We start from the raw sequence: 17,111 nt of genomic DNA on the forward strand, positions 1-17,111 counted from the left end.
GACTTCGCATTTATACATTTTCTATGCGATACTACTGCCATCTGTATATTTGCATATTGCTATCCCATGACTTTTGTCACTTCAGCGTATTTGAATGTAATACGTCAAATTAAGTTGCCCTATTGCCATGATGGTAGAGAACCAGTTTCCATAGTTTTGTGGCTAGGTTCAAATCCCAGGAAAGACATGGGAACGATTTCCCAGCAAGAATAAAATCTAACTCTTCTTATCACAGGAATGAAATCCATAGTCTCTGTCCTAAAAGTGCTGTTGCAAGTACATAAAAAGTAAATAATTTTTCAGCTTTGTTATTTAACTATTTTACTGTGCTTTTATGTCTTTCAGACTGAAAAAGAACTTCTACCGTATCCATACGATACAAACTGCACGGACTATCTGAAGCTGTGGGAAAGGAATGGCGGAACAGGTCCCATGAGACTGGTGGAAGGGAAAATGGGATATAAAATCTTTGGGCCTTCCCCAGGTGGGAAATTTTTTTCAAAACTGGGATAAAGCTGGGCAAACCAGTACTGTCAGCAATAAGGCACCTAAGACTTAAACCAAAAACAGGCCTTTGGCTATAATAAAATTCACAATTAATTGTTTATTGTTATAAAGCTGTACCATGCTAAGGAAGAAATCACATAAAATGAAAATAAAGAAAAAATACACTTAACTATTTAATATTTCAAAGATCAACACACTTTTTTTAATATATTATTTTTTAATGCAAACAGTGCAATATAAAAAAAAAAATAAAACACAGGAAATGTAAAACACAAGGGCATACTATATTGAGGAATTTAAAGGTAAGGAAAAAAATCCCCAAATAAAAGTTTTTACTGAACATTATTGTTTTTTCTCTCTTCTTAGCTATTAGAAACAGGCTTTAATCAATTCAATAATTTACAACAGAAAATATGAAACAAGCTGAATGTTTTTGAATGAAGCTACTTGAGAATTAAGCAATTTTCAGCCAAATATTAACCCCCCCCCAAAAAAAAAAACTTCATTACCAGACCAAGTGTAGACAACACATGAATTAAAATTGGTTTTTAGAATTATTAGCAATTACACTTTGCGATTTTGTCCCTGAAAACTTGCTTACATTTGTAAAATTAATAATAATAATAGCACAAAAAATAATAAAACATAAATCGAATAAAAGAGTTTTCTAAAAATTTTGTTCCTATCCTTATCTAACTATTACATTAAAAAGTAACTGATGTGCATATAAGGAGTCAATGAAGAAAACCATTCATTAAAAAAGGAGTCTATGAATGAAAAAATCCTGCTGGGAATCCCTGTTCTAAAGAATTACATTTTATCGAAAAGACAGTCACACAATACAGTAACTTTACCTATCCCCACATATAGACATTAAAAAAATAAAATGATTTCATAGAAGATAAGCAAATCTTTCATTGAAAGTTCATTATCCTGCATGTCAAGATCATTTATGTCGCTAAAGTCTGCATGATTTGCCCTCATTTTCTTTAATCAACAAAAACAATGTTCTTATCCAAATGTAGAATGCAGTCATTTTGCATGAACTATGAACACATGGCTAAAAAAGAAATGAAACATCTTATCATGTCAAAAGAAAGCATCTGCTGAAGGTTACTTGGAAGAGGATATCATAAAACAAGAACAGAATCGATCACATTTAACTTTTCAACATGAACTTGTTTAGATATGACTGTTCATTGCCAGTTTACATGCAATTCTTAATCTGTGATCCATGAAATTTAATTTTTATTGTAATGTACTTTCATTCAAGATACTCTTAATTGTCTAAATAATGGGTTAAATTATAATTTAACCCTTTAATATTGTAGTTTTATTACAATTGAGGCCATATGTGCTTAGAATATCAAACAGTTATAACTGAAATACTTTCTCAGTGTTATCTTTAAAAGCTGCAAAAGTGAAAAAGCCTTGATATATACAATTCATATGGCAAAAGATTTAAAAAAATATTCTGCATAACAAAATTTAATACTCATTTACTTAAATATGGTACATATAAGATATTAATTACTTTATGTAATTAATACATATACTAATATGTTTTTATTTTTTTGATTTTTAATTAAAAAAATACTTAATTATCATACTGACCTCTACTGATTCTTTTGCATGCCTTGACATGTGAGCTTTCATATTATACAAAGTTACAAAAGATTTCTGACAATGAGGTTCAGGACACCTGAAGGGCTTTTCACCTAGTGTAAATGAGATATCTGTATATACATAGAACTACGAATAGTAAATTTAATACATCTGCTATTACATAAACTCTGATATTATTCTACACAGCAAGTTGATTCCTTGAGAAAAAATTTGTGTTAAAACAGAATAAAAAATAAACACAACACTAGAATTAATTCACAAGCTAATTCATTGTTACTGTTGCAGTATTAAATCAATGTCAGAATAAAACTAAAAGTACACTTCTTAGTTTTCAGAGTCAATAATACATTCTTCAAGCATGCTTAAGAGATTATGCTCAACAAGCATTTCTTTCCAATTTGAAAAAATAATAATTTTTTATAGTGAACCCCGAAATACATGGTATGGTATTGTATTTCCAGTGCAAAACCTTAAAGTTTATATGCGCTGAATATAAATTTCACGCTTCCACACACAAATTACATAAAGACAAGTTTAAAACACCAACACACTTATAAAATCAACACATATAATAAAATGGTGAAACCCGAGATGAAGAATAAGATTCAGATAATGATACCGACTATAAAATAAGAGTAATATCATAAAATGTGAGAAAAATTCAATTACCAAGATGCAACATCAAGATAAAATCAAATTTAATGATAAAGATCTGTTTCTTTAAGATAGCAAAATAAATTGGTATTGGCGTCTTTCCTGATTATACAATCAAGAGGCAAATCACAGTCATTAAAATACATCAGTCAAAGTCTGTTAAAATGGACACATTTAATTAAAAAGTAATGCATGAATACAACACTACTGCAATTTGAATACACAAGTTCACCATCTGCCTTCAAAGGGTAACTGCGTGCGACTTATTAGACATGCTAGCAAAACTTCCTCAATTCATTTTCTAATGGTCTCCCAGTAGTCTAATTTAGATTTGACACCTTTTAATTTATTCAGAAATTGATTATTCCAGAATAACTGCCTTTAAATGAGGTTCTCTGTTTGATGACCATTTTAATTAAACAAAGCAATTGCAAACTTTGCTAACTGTGTCTGCCAGCTAATTACCTTTTATGCTTATGTGCCCTGGGCCCAACAAAAAAGAATCTCGTACCCGTGGGAGGGGGGACTTTAATTTTTTATGAATTCTTAGAAGTCAACTAGTAAGAGAATTTCAAGTGCCAAAAAACTATCTAAAGCCTTTACAGCACTTAATGAGTTGGTGTAAATTATAAACTTTTCCTGGAATTGCTTGAGATAAATGTAAGAGAAGTATACAGAGCAGTCAATTCAACACTAAATACAGAGCAGGTGTTGCACTGTCATTTGCTTTCAGTATAGTTTCCAGTCACGAATGGTGCTTTCAAATGACCAGCTGATTTTGAATCATCTGTACATATGGGAATAAAATAATTGTATTCATCCCTGTGCTCAAGAAAACTTGCCTCTATATTATAACATTAGTGTTTCCCTTATCAAGATGCTGAAACGCATCCAGAAGCTCAATTTTTGGATTATCCCAAGGTAGGATATCCAGATCCTTTACATCAGACAAGTAATATTTTTCTATCAATGTTTCAGTCCTTTCCAAGAAAGGAAGTATGTCAAGTGGTTGGATTGTGCAGAAAATAAAAGATTATAACAGTCGTCAAGAATACAGATATGAGAGGATACTCAGATTGTGACATATTACTGAAATACCGATAAAGAGTCAACTGCTCAAGCCATAACTGAAGCAAGGGTTCTTAACAATCAACATATAGGCTGTGGATAGAAGAGGTCCAGAAATCTCCAGAACCAATTCTCAGAGCCTGATGACGGTCAGGATCAAGTTTCAGTAAAACAGAAAGCTGTGCACATCAATACACAGTTGAACTATAGTATCAGCAATTTGTAAATGCGAAGTAAAGAGCAACGTCCCACTCCCCAGAAGGTGTTTGCTAACACTTTTAGCAAGTTTATAATTTTGAAGCACTTCTTCCTTAAACACAAGATATGCGGAAGAAAAAAGTAAGCTTACAATAAAACACAACTCCTAAAAACTGAACTTCAGGGACAACTGGAATTAATAAGCCTTAAAGTGAAGCTTGAGCTCAGGATGATGATTCTGCTTTTTATAAAAGTACATGCAAATGGTTTTTTCTCTTATCCAAACATAAAGCCCTCACTATCTGACCACTTCTGCAGCCATCTGCAATTGCCTCTAGATGCATCTCACGTCTGCACCTTGACAACTTACCTGCATGTCAGCAATATATAGTGATCCAGAAATGGAAGGAGGAAGTTCTTTCAGAACAGTTTATTCTTTAGCTAAAAAGAGTAACACAAAGAATGCAGCCTCTTTGTTCCAGTTTGAACAGATACTTTTCTCTGCATCTGAATGACAACACGAAAATCAATAGAAGTGCATTGATTTAGAGAATGCTAAGTGGCAACAACCTGAAATCTGGAAGTGGCCGAGCAATAAAGACGCTGAACACTGGTAGTTCGGTCCGAGGTTCGAATCCCGCAAACAGGCTGGCTGCTTGGGCGTTTTCATCGTTTTCCCCATGTGTAACGTGTATACGAGCCAGTTTCCCTTAGAAAGTCCTCCACAAAGGCATCCTCCAGAGAAGTGACGAGATAACAGACCTTAGCTTGGGAATCCCACCCATTCGCTTCCACCAATAGACAAAAATTGTGTCTTATACACTCGACAGAAGGTCTTCCTATCATATGTGGATAGCTTCAGAGAGGGGTGAGCAGACATAAGTAGAAATTTTGAACCTTCAGAATTGTTTCCTGCTGTCGCTATGCGCTTCTTTAAGGTGTCAACTTCTTTAGCAACTGCAGAAACCATGTCATCAATTTGTTGTTCGACTTGTTGTTGCACGGCAGAAACTCTTTCTTCTACCTGTTCTTTCACAGAAGAAACTCTTTCTTCAATGTGTCCAACTGTTTTCAACAGCATCTATTCTGCCTTCCAGAGCCTCAAATTTGTGTTCTATTATGTAGGTAATTTCATTTTTTTATTTCCTCTTGACCTGCTTCAATCCCACTTCTGACACCAAAAAGTGTTGCGTGTGTACAGGTTTGTAATAAGATTGAATGCCCAAGTCTGATAAAAAGTTAATAAAATTTATTTTTATCACAAGAAATAAAACAAAATGCTGGAATTTTTCCTCGAAGATATTCGTTCAATATCACAATATCACACAGTAGTCATATTTTAAACTACTAAAATGTTAAATAGAACGCAATCCAAAGTGCAGAGAAAGCTAATCTGATCAAGATAAACAACAACAGCTCACAAGTCTACAAAAGAACTGTAATGTTTCTCTCCGTTTTTTGATCCAGCACGAAAATATTTGCATAATTTCCATTTTCTCGACATTTCTGGAAAGCAAAAGAGTAGAATTACAGTCGCAGCTAACACCATAATCAATTACATTTATTCAGTTGAAATATAAATTATGAGATATCTATTTATTAAATGTGCGTGCTCCTGTATTTTTACTTTTTTGGCATAACTTTCTCTTAAAATTCATCATGCGCTGCATTGCACAGGGAAATAAAACAATTTTAATTACAATTCTACCAAAAATAGCTAACTAAATGCAAAATCCGTAACAATACTGAACCACTCCTTACTTTTTTGAAATAAACGAGCCTTAAAAGAATTCTGTACGAAAGTTGGCCTGTTGCTGCAAAAGCCAATGTGTAAAGATCACATAATATACTGTATCCTCATGCTTTGTCATAAGCCTTTTGAACATAAAAAAGTAATGAAACTAAATGCTTCCTTTTGACAGAGGCTTTAAAGATGGAGGTTTCCAAAAAAAATATTATAGTTGTTCTACCTTTGCAGAAACCACTCTAACATGGTGAGATTACTTTGTATATTTCTAAATGATAGACTAGATGGCAATTTAGCATCTTTTCAAATAATCTGCAAATGCAACATGACAGAGCGACTGGTTGGTAGTTGGAGGAACTCTGGGTCTTTCCCTGGTTTAGCTATGGTGATAGTAAATGGTTTCTTACGTGCACTGGGAAAGGAATGCTCCTTTCACACTCAGTTGAAACGGGTGAGAAGGGTAACCAACGACTCTCAGGACAGATGGTTCAGCATATATAACACCATCTAGACCTACGCTTGAACCATGTGTCTGCTGCAATTCTCAGCCCAAGTAAGGTAAATTCTCTGTTACATGCAATGGGAGCTTTCTCAGAGTGTAGCTTGATGGAATGAAATGTCGACGGCTGGTCACTACCACTAGAAATGGCAGCAGAATTCTAACCAATTGTATTCACACAGCTGTGCTTGTAAGAAATTTTAGGTAGAAATATATTTTATTTTAACTACCACTAGAAATGGCAGCAGAATCCTAACCGATTGTATTCACATAGCTGTGCTTGTAAGAAATTTTATCCAGAAATATATTTTATTTTAATCGCCAGTAGAGGGCTTAAATGCTTCATGATGCATATTTCTTGTTTTTGGATCTGGCAACGCCAGTTGAATGTGTGCTGGAATTGAATAAACTTGAAGCTTGAAACCTGATTGGTATGTTCTTTGCCTTTTGATTTTCTGTGATTTGAATTAAATAATGTTTCTTGAACCAGGATAGCATGAAATCTTTTACATTCTACATTTTTATAATTTTTGGCTCTCAGCAGTGTTTTGGGGATTTCAGAATGTATGATAGAAGCGTTTGCTAACTCTAAGTGGCACAGTATCCATGAGGATTCATTTGTGCTGTTGAAAAATCATTCCTTCACTGAACATGACAGGATGAACGTTCAGAATGTTTATGAATGTTTGCTCTTGAAATATGAGTTAATAAGTTAGGATTAAATCATTGAAGACTGCATCAGGTAAGTGAATAAAATTATTTTGTTGTTATTATGACAGATGATATTAAATTAAAAGCTGCTAAATAAACTATCAGACAAGCTATTTCTAAAATAATAAATGTTTTAGAACCTGAAATAAAAAAAGACATTTGGGATAAGAATACGGTACAGGAAAATTTGTTTTTAGTTACTTCTAAACAATCTGCATAGAAAGAAATTAATGAGAAAATACTGAATTGTTTTAAAGGGGATGAGTCTGAAATAGAAAAAGAATGTAATACTGTGTTGGTGCTTTCTGGTATGTTTTTTAATGCTAAATTAGAGCAGAAAAAGTGCATAAATGATACCATAATACTACCGTCTATTGCAGAAAAATCTAATCCTCCTTTGAATCTTGAAAAATATAGTAAATTAATTAGAGCTATTAAGAGTGAGCATGTATTCTTAGATTTATTCACAATTTGAAAAATATAACTGACAAGGAAACAGGACCCTCGATTGCAGAAGAACTGTATTTGCCGCAGAACTGTATTTGATAAAAGAAGTTCAAGATGAACATTTTCCTGGTGAAATTACTAATTTAAAGTCTGGACAGTTGATTACAAAATACTAAAAAATTTATAAATTTAAACCTTTTCTAAGTGAGAAGGGAGCTTTGTTAGTAGGAAGAAGACTACAAAAATCAACTTTTAAGTTTTCATGAACAGCATCCAATAATTATCCCTTCAAAAACAAATTTTACAGATCTTCTGGTACATGATGCATATGAACAAGTTCTTCATACAGATGCAGCTAATAATCTCATGTTCCTCCAAGAAAAATATTGGATAATTAGATCTAGACAAAATATGAAGCAGGTTATAAGAAACTGTGTACTGTGTCAGCATTATAACTCCTGACCAATGCAACAAGTTAAAGCACTATTACCTTCATCTAGAATTGGAAAAGCAAATCCTTTTATAGGACTGGATTATATAGGTCCACTTTTTGTTAAAAATGAAGATACGAAGTATTATCTATTATTTACCTGCACAGTAACTAGAGGCATTTATCTTAAACTAACAAAAGATCTCACAACTAAATCTTTCCTACTTGCTTTTCATCGATTTATATCAAGATACGATTCCAAGATAATGGTAGTGTGAGTAGACGTTACAGCACAGGTCGCCCCAGAATTACAACGCCGAATGAGGACCGGTATTTGGCAGTTAAAGCCAAAAGAAACAGGCGGAGTACAGCCTCAGACCTGTCTCGTCAGCTCTCTTCAGCCACTGGTACGACAATTTCAAGGCAGACCACGTACAGACGCTTAGGGCAGATTGGTCTATATGCTCGTAGACCTGTCAGATGCGTTCCACTTACTGCAACTCGCTGTCACCTGTGGTTAGCCTGGAGTAGAGAGCATGCATTGTGGACACTTTACTATATTAACAGTGGGCTTGTGTGATGTTTTCCGACGAGTCCAGGTTTAGCTTGCAGTCTGATTCTTGTGGGACTTTCATATGAAGAGCTCCAGGTACCCGTTACCACCAAGAAAACATCATTGAACGACACCGTTACGGTGGTGCAGGAGTGCTCGTTTGAGGTGGAATTATTCTGGGTTCCAGAATTGACCTGCATGTTCAAATTGGAACCATGACAAGCCAAATCTATCAGGACGTCATTCTGGAACAAAATGTACGGTGCAAACATCGTAAGTGAATGCCTTCAATTGAAGGATATCACCTGTATGGACTGGCCAGCATTCTCACCGGACTTGAATCCAGTAGAGCACGTGTGGGACATACTTGGACGACGAGTTGCAGCCCGTCAACCTCCTCTTACATGTCTACCAGAACTTCGTAGAGCATTGCTTTTTGAGTGGTGTAATATCCCCCAAGATCAGATCGATAATTTGATACTCAGCATGCCTAGGCGTTGTACGGACTGTATTGCATTGTCTGGGAGACATACAATGTATTAACAATCATACCAACCATGTAATATTGGTTTTTTGTAAATATTTTTTTTTTTTTTTGTAATTTGCTCCAGGGAGAAAAAATTGCTATTTTTTTTAATAATATCAAACATATAGCATCTTTTTTTGCTCTTTACCTTCTGTTTAATAAATAAGCTTTACAAATAAGTCAAATTTGTTTTGCTTCTAACTCTTCCTTTGTCTGCTTTTGCATTATCCTTAATTTATGGACATGAGTGTAGATGTCAGCACTAATCAAACGAGTATTTATGCTATGTGTTTTGTAATTTTATCATTAGCTCAGTCACTCATTTAGTCTCATTGTGAATGCATGTGTTTTCTGTTCTGTGATAAACTATACTTACCTTGGATACCTGTCACAAAGGAAAAAATTCTTAAATTTCTCAGTATTGTTACTTTACAAGGTATTGTAAAAAAACCAGATACGAAAATGTATTGGAGCAAGAAACATTCAATTTCAACACTTTTTTTTCAGAAGCATAATGCCTTGTAGTAGATTTTATGAAATACAAAAGTTTCTACATTTTGTAGATGACTTTGAGAATGAAGCTTTTGATTGTAACCCACATCCAAATTCCAAGCTGCATAAAATCTGGCCAGTGTTTCAGCACCTGAATGAATTGTTTCAAAGAGCTGTAACTCCTGGACATGATATTGTAATTCATGAAACCCTCATTCCTTTCAAAGGTCGTTTAGGATGGCAACAAAATATGCCGAAAAAGAGATTTCGTTTTGAAGTAAAGTCATATTTGTTATAAGAATCAAGTTCAGGGTATATATGGTCACAAATTATATATACTTGAAAAGGTACGGTTTTTGATGCAAAATATACTTGGTGTCACTTATCAAGCCTGTGCTAAAACGAGGATATTGTCTGATAACAGACAATTTTTATACCTGACCAGAATTGGCAGACATGCTTTTAAAATTTCAAACAGACACTTGTGGAACTGTAAAATTAAACCGAAAAGAAATGTCTCAAGAATTAGTAAAAAAGAGAATTGCAAAAGGTGAAAATGTTGCTTTTCATTGAGGTAAAGTTCTTGCCATGAGGTGGAAAGATAAGAAAGATGTTACCATGCTGTCTACAGTTCATACAAATGACACGGCAGATGTGCAGTGTCATAACAAAGTTGTCAAAAAAATCTACAATTGTCACAGATAACAATAAAAATATGCGAGCAATAGATATTGCAAACCAGTATCTTGCAGATTACTCTATTGCTCGAAAAAGAAGAAAGAAATATTATAAGAAAATATTTTTTCATTTGTTAGACCCAACTATTTTGAACTCGTATTTTATTTACAAAAAACAGGGCGAAAAAAATCCCATTTGATGTTTATCTTTAGTAGATGATTTTATTGAAATGTATCAGTCATCAGACACCATTTCAAAAACAGGCCAGCCAAGCTTGGAGGATAATACAAACTGTTTGATTGAAAGACATTTTATTAGACAGATACCCCCAACTGATAAGAAACGGCAACCATCAAGAGAATGCAAAGTTGCCAGGCGCTTTATTGCCAGGCGAGGTAAACCCTCAGACATTTTCAGTGATAATGGCAGAAATTTTGTGGGTGCTCATAGAGAATTAAGAGCGATTCTAAAATCTTTATTTAAGGATAAAAGTGAGGAAGAAATCAAAGGTTATTTGGCTACTGAAGGCATAAATTGGCATTTTAATCCTCCCTCTACTCCTCACTTTGGACGTTTATGGAAAGCTAGTGTGAAATCCCTTAACTATCACTTGAAACATGTGGTGGGAAAAAAAATTCTAACTTATGAAGAATTTTTTACTCTAATTGTTCAAATTGAATCTGTACTTAATTCTCGTCCTCTTTGTCCCATATCAAATGATCCAAATGGTGTAGAGGCATTGACACCTGCTCACTTTCTAATTGGTTCATCTTTAATTGCACTGCCTGAACCTAATTTTACAGATATTCCTATAAATCAGATAACTAGACAGCAAATGGTTCAGAAATTAAATCAAAATTTTTGGAAAAAACGGTCGCCTGAATATTTAAACAAACTTTTAAATAAACCTAAATGATATAAAGGAAAAGTAGAAATGAAGGAAGGAGATTTAGTTTTAGTAAGACTCGGATAACTATTCTCCTTTAAAGTGACATTTAGCACGAATTATTAAAACCCATCCAGGTCAAGATTTTATTCGAGTTGTGACACTTAAAGATAAAAATGGAACCTATAAAAGACCAATGATAAAAATTGTACCTTTGCTTTTGTTAATGAAAAAGTTTCAGTTACTTAAATTTTATTCATAGTTAATTATCAAGTTTGAATTTGTATAAGTGTATAACCATCATTATTATTATCTTGCAGTATTATGTTTGTATTTTATAACTTGTGTTCAAAATTTATCGTTGAATGTAACATTCACGGCTGGGCTGGATGTTGATGCCAGTGGCGCCATCTATGAAAAATATGTAATATTTGTATTCTAAAATGATGACGCTGATGTTTGTTTATAGCGCCACCTTGCGGCCACTTGTATTTAGTTTGAGTGTGTTCTGAGACGCCACCAAGAGATGTGAAATATCTATGCGGCTTTTTGTGTAATTAATAAATTTTAGTATACAGTCCATTTTTTTTAGTTCTTGGTAAAGGGAGTTATTTAATTATGAGTTTTACTGAGCTACTGACGGGTCCAACACACATTTCTGAAATTTCCCTGGCTTAATGGAAAACTAACATTCAATGAAAATAAACCTGAATGTTGGCTTTTCATAAATAAATGTATTTAAAAAATTTCAAGCTAAAAAAAAATCCAGAAATTGAAAATGAATGCATATATTGTACATATAATTTTCATCAATAAAAAAATAGGCACTTTTATGACTGTTTTCTTGAAAATTATCCGATTGTTAAGGGGTTAAAGTTGAAATGTATATATTAGAAAATTTTAAGGTTGTAGAAATATATAATTGTATTTAAAATTTAATTTAATTTTGAAAAAAAAAAGAAAAAAAAAGACAGCTTTCTGGTAATAATTCTAGTATTTTAGTTGGATTATTAAAATGTTATTTGCTTAGTATTATCTTGAGTTATAGAAATTCTTATTTAAATTCCTAATGCTTGAACAGGAATGCTATGACAATAATACTTGATATTCCTGAAACATAAGGTAAGTTTTTACATGCTCTTGATGTTTATGTGACACTGTCCTGATTACAAATACTTGAATTTGTATTGAAATGCATAATGATTCTTGAAAATAATGATGTTCACGTATCACTGGTAATCTTGATTGTTCTGAACTGTTTAGCTGGCCTCAGTGTGTAAGAAATTTTATCCGAAAATATATTTTAATTGCCAATAGAAGGTGTAAATGCTTCATGATGCATATTTCCTGTTCTTGGATCTGGCAATGCTAGTTGAATATGTGTATAAACGTGAAGCCTGAAACCTGATTCGTATGTTCTTTGCCTTTTGATTTTGCCTATTATTTGAATTGAATGATGTTTCTTGAACCAGGATAACATGAATGTTCTACATTTTTATATCAGTGCTGATTGCTCGGCCATATTTTTTGAGAATCGAAAATGAGTGGCTTTTGTATAATCTGCATGCCTTTTTGAGTCTTTCCCATACTCTTTGACTTTTGAATGTCCAAAATGTTGGCATTGAAAGCATCTTAAAGGATTTGGTACATAAGATCTTAGACAGCAGTGTAAATATCCAGCATTAATACTTTATGGCAGATCAGGCAAATAGAAGGTCAGGATTATGTGCTTCTAATATGTCAACTGACCCTTTCTATGCATCTTGATCCACCTTGCAGCAAAGACATTCCGGTCGCACAGCTTTGAGATAAATTCCTCTTTAGATAGGAATAGGTGGTAAATCTCAAAAATAATGCCAAGATAGTAACTTAATGATTTCATGTTCTGAAATATTAATGTCAACTTGCCCTAATTTCTTTAATTCAAGAAGAGTGACAGATTGAATAGGTGGCAAAACACTTTCAATGTTACATTTCTTTTATTTTGAGAAGTCATATTGAAGAAGAAAAAGGATCCAGCCCCATCCACCATGGAGTCAAAGAATAGGAAGCAAAATCCTGCACCGAGGCTAACGAAACCTATATGCAATCCGATGCCCCCAAAATCAGCTTTCCTAAAAGCTTATCTCCAAACTACTGACCCGAAGGACAAGTGACCAGCCAATTTACATTAGTAGGGACAGCTAAGTGCCTCCTATTTGTCTGAAGCAGAGGCCAAAGCAATGTGTTGGAGACAATACGTTACCCCTCAAGCACCAGGATCCTCCTTTCCAGCCTTACTGGTCACAATGCACGGCAAAAGCATAGGTGTTTTTCTCTCCATGAAACACTTATTACTAGAAACAAAGGGATGTTACAGTACATCACTTTGAGCCCCAACTATCGAAAAGGTGGTGGTAAAAAATTTAATGGCACACAACCTGGACAGGTTATTAGCACCCAACACATGTCAATTAAACACAAGTTACATCCAAAACAATACATTAATTACACACAATCACAATTTTAAAACAACAGCAGACTAATAAAATTAATAGAGGCAATAAAATGATGAAAGTTGAGATGAAGTAACTCATAATATGACTCATAATAAGACAATAATATGAGAGGTGAAGCTAGTGTAAAATTACAAAATATGTGACATTAAAATACAAAGAAATAATTTCAAATTAAATGATGAAACCCAGTTTCCTTCAAATACTGAAAAGGGTTAGCACTGGCCTCATTCCCAATTACTCGTTCAAGAGGCAAGCCAGAGTCACTGAAACACTTTAATACAATTTGGTTTAAATGCTGACATTTAATTAAAAAGATGCACTATCATAGGATTATCACAATGGGGACAAACAGATACACTCTCAGCCTTTAGGTAACTATAAGTGACTCGAGAGTGACCAATATGAAGATGAGTTAAAACAACTTCCTCCCTTCTGTTTCTGACTGGTTCCCAGTACTCTATTACAGGCCTTCGAAAAGGAAAACCTTAATTTATATTTCATGTTATGTTTAAGTCCTGAGAACACTGGAAACTGAACTGTTAGAATGAGCTATGCACCCATTAAGTTTCAGGTTTTGATAAAGAGGCTCGTTTATGGAAGTTCCTAATGGAGTCGTTATTGATCTCCTCGGGGTTCATGCAATTTTAAAGGAGGTCAGTAATGATCAAGGGGTCTACTGGGGATTGATAATCAAATATGCAATGATGACAGATAGCCAACCTGAAGACTCCATTAATTAAAAAAGCATTATTAATAAAATCAATAATTGTTTATTGATATAAAGCTATGTCATGTAAAATAAACATGAGGGGGAAAATACAGTAATTTATTTAATACATTTTTTTTATTTTTATATAGCAAGTGCAATATAAAAAGGTATAATGTTAAGAATACAAGAACACACTACAGTACAACGTCTGAAATCTGGACGTCCATTATCCGGAATGATCTAAAATCCAGACCTCAAAACCACCAAAACCGTTTTTCTCGTAGGCCTCCGCACATAATAAAACATCTGGAGAGTGCCAATTTTTAATTTCACTTTGACACTAAATAAAATACCTTGTTATTGAAGAAACAATCATTTTAGCATAAATTTGTATGATCAGTAATTTGGCTCCTTTGCTGCATCTCAGATCAAAACATTCCACACAGATACATCGTTGATCTGATGCCAACCTGGTGAATTATTATTTATTATACTTTCCTTTCATCATCGCATGTTTATCAACACATGACAGCTTGAGTAATGACTCATATGGCGATCCCTAAACAGTTTTTTTGTTAGTAATTGAATAATAAAGGACTATGGAGTAACCTTTTTAACGCTTGGCAATGATTACAGAAGGAAAAATTTACCAAAAATTTCTTTCCATATGCTCAAATTAGATTTTGTTGATGATACTTAGACCCAAAAGATTACATTTAGAGATATTTGAATTAAGAATAGCTGATTTGTTCACATAAACCCAGAACTAGCGCCAGGGCTCGTATGGCCACACCGAGTCGCAGGATTTAGGTTCCACAGAGACTACATCAGGCGGTAAGATATCTAGCGCCAGCCCTCAATAAGGCTTAAGTATATGCGGGAATTTATTTATTGAGAACTCTGATAAGCCTTAAGCACGTGCAAGAAATAGACATAAGTATAATAAATAACTAATAGAATTCAGGCTTAATTGTTCGCAATAGAAGGAAGATAAAATTTAACGGAACAACTTGTCGTTAGTCGCCAAGCTCATGATACATAGCCAAATATGTACAGTGGAGATAGTTAAATTTGATGATGACAGCTGTTAACTTTAAAGGTTTTTGGATATTTACAAAGGTGAAATTTTCTAATTAACGGATTTTGTAAATAAATGTGGAAAAGGGGGTAATAAATGAAGATGATATAAAAGAAGTTTTTCATTGTGATGGCAATGCTTCTCAATCATCAATTAATTAACGAATGGCGAAATTTGTAGTATGGTTCTAGATCCATAAAATACCTCTACCGTTAGTGAAGAAAGTGACAGAGAAGTTACTGAAAACGAGAAAATTTCGATTGACAAATTAGTCGGAATTCTCGAAACAGGAGTTACAAGACTTCAACAATGTAACTAAACAAGAGATTATGTCTGTCTATAGAACTTAAGAGAAAGTATTAGCACAAAAAACAAAGCAACTTACATTGAAAGAAATGTTTAATAACGTAAACAAATAAATATTAAGCTTTTTTTTTTTTTTTTTTTTTTTTTTTTTTTTTTTTTTTTGTTGTTGTTGTTGTTGTTGTTGAAAATTTTGATACCTTTTAGATTGCAAATACTTCATTATTTCATAAATCCCGATTTCATATTTTTAATTTTATAATTTCTACATGCCATCTTACTAGATTTAAACTGATGATCTAATATTTGGAAAAATTCCAAATCTACAATCTCCAAAGTTCCGACAAGTCCAGATTTCGGACTCTGTACTGTATTAAAAAAATGCAAAAACTTAAAACTAGAACAGAAAACAAGTTGAATATTTTTTAACAAGTGATTTAAGAATTTAAGCAATTTTATGCCAAATATATATATATATAATGCATCAATATATCAGTTACAGCCATCATATTAATTAAACTCAATCTTTTATGTAAGTGAAATCTGCGTTTTTGTTTCTAAAAACATGTTTATATTTGAAAAGAAGAGGGAAAAAAAAAAAAAAAAAAAAAAAAAAAAACCTGATATTTATGTAATTGGACATAAATTTTAATAAATCATTCTTTTTTTTAAAACTTTTATTCATAATCTTAGCCTAACTGTTACTCTTAAGGTATTTATGTGCAATGATTTATGCAAGATTATGTTGTTTTCTGTATACTATAGACAAAAATACACTGATCATCAAAATTACAGGATAATGGGGGGATTGTCCAAGTTAATGTGACAACCGATGGCCAATGCCGTAATTATGTTTATTAAATACAACTGAGCATGAAATTGCACTTCCACACATATCGTTGTGCTGGAAATGTCTAAATTCGGTGATCGACAATGTAGTACGCAATGGACTCATGTTGGAATTTCAGTCTGTAGTGTTGTTTAAAGTGCATATGATTTAAGAGTAATCAGTGTTCAGTAGTTACGGCAGGAAGGCATAATTTAAGTGAAGGTTAAAAGTGGTGAATTATTGATAGAATCAAGAGAAGTCAAATACAAATGGAGGTCACACAAGATTTGAATATCCCTTAAAATTCCATATCAAGAGTTTGATGCCACTTTTTAAGCACTAGATCAGTTGACAGACAGCCTGGTCAAAGGCAAACATGAGAAAAAAATGCATCAGAAGACAATTTTCTATTGCTGTCAGCTCGAAGAAACTGTGAAGGAACTACAAGAGATTTGGTTTTAAACCTTCAGACTGCACAAGAACTCAAATTAGTCATTCTACTGCTGCACAATGGCTTAACAAGGTTGGAGAAAACCAATGGTTTGAATCCCACTCACCCCAGCTTCCAGAATAGTCCCATGGAGCCAAGATGACTGGGCCTAACTATTGTTTACTAACCAGTCCAGATAGAGTGATTCTGGACGTGTTTTGACAGTGAGCTGCATATCTTTC

The 17,111-nt window shown here is 33.4% G+C and overlaps 1 protein-coding gene across 1 annotated transcript in view; it reads right to left on the reverse strand.

Annotated features, from left to right (window-relative positions):
* Positions 1-17,111, reverse strand: part of MTF-1 (Metal response element-binding Transcription Factor-1) — a 90,818-nt gene that overhangs the window by 39,519 nt on the left and 34,188 nt on the right. The window contains exon 6 of the mRNA XM_085823894.1: positions 2,122-2,225. Coding sequence (XP_085680020.1) covers positions 2,122-2,225 — 104 coding nt within the window. The remainder of the gene's footprint in view (positions 1-2,121; positions 2,226-17,111) is intronic.

This window comes from Stegodyphus dumicola, chromosome 9 (genome assembly GCF_044657685.1).
Source record: "Stegodyphus dumicola isolate Sdum_Otavi_A_Nest chromosome 9, ASM4465768v1".
In the NCBI taxonomy this organism is placed as follows: Eukaryota; Metazoa; Arthropoda; class Arachnida; order Araneae; family Eresidae; genus Stegodyphus; species Stegodyphus dumicola.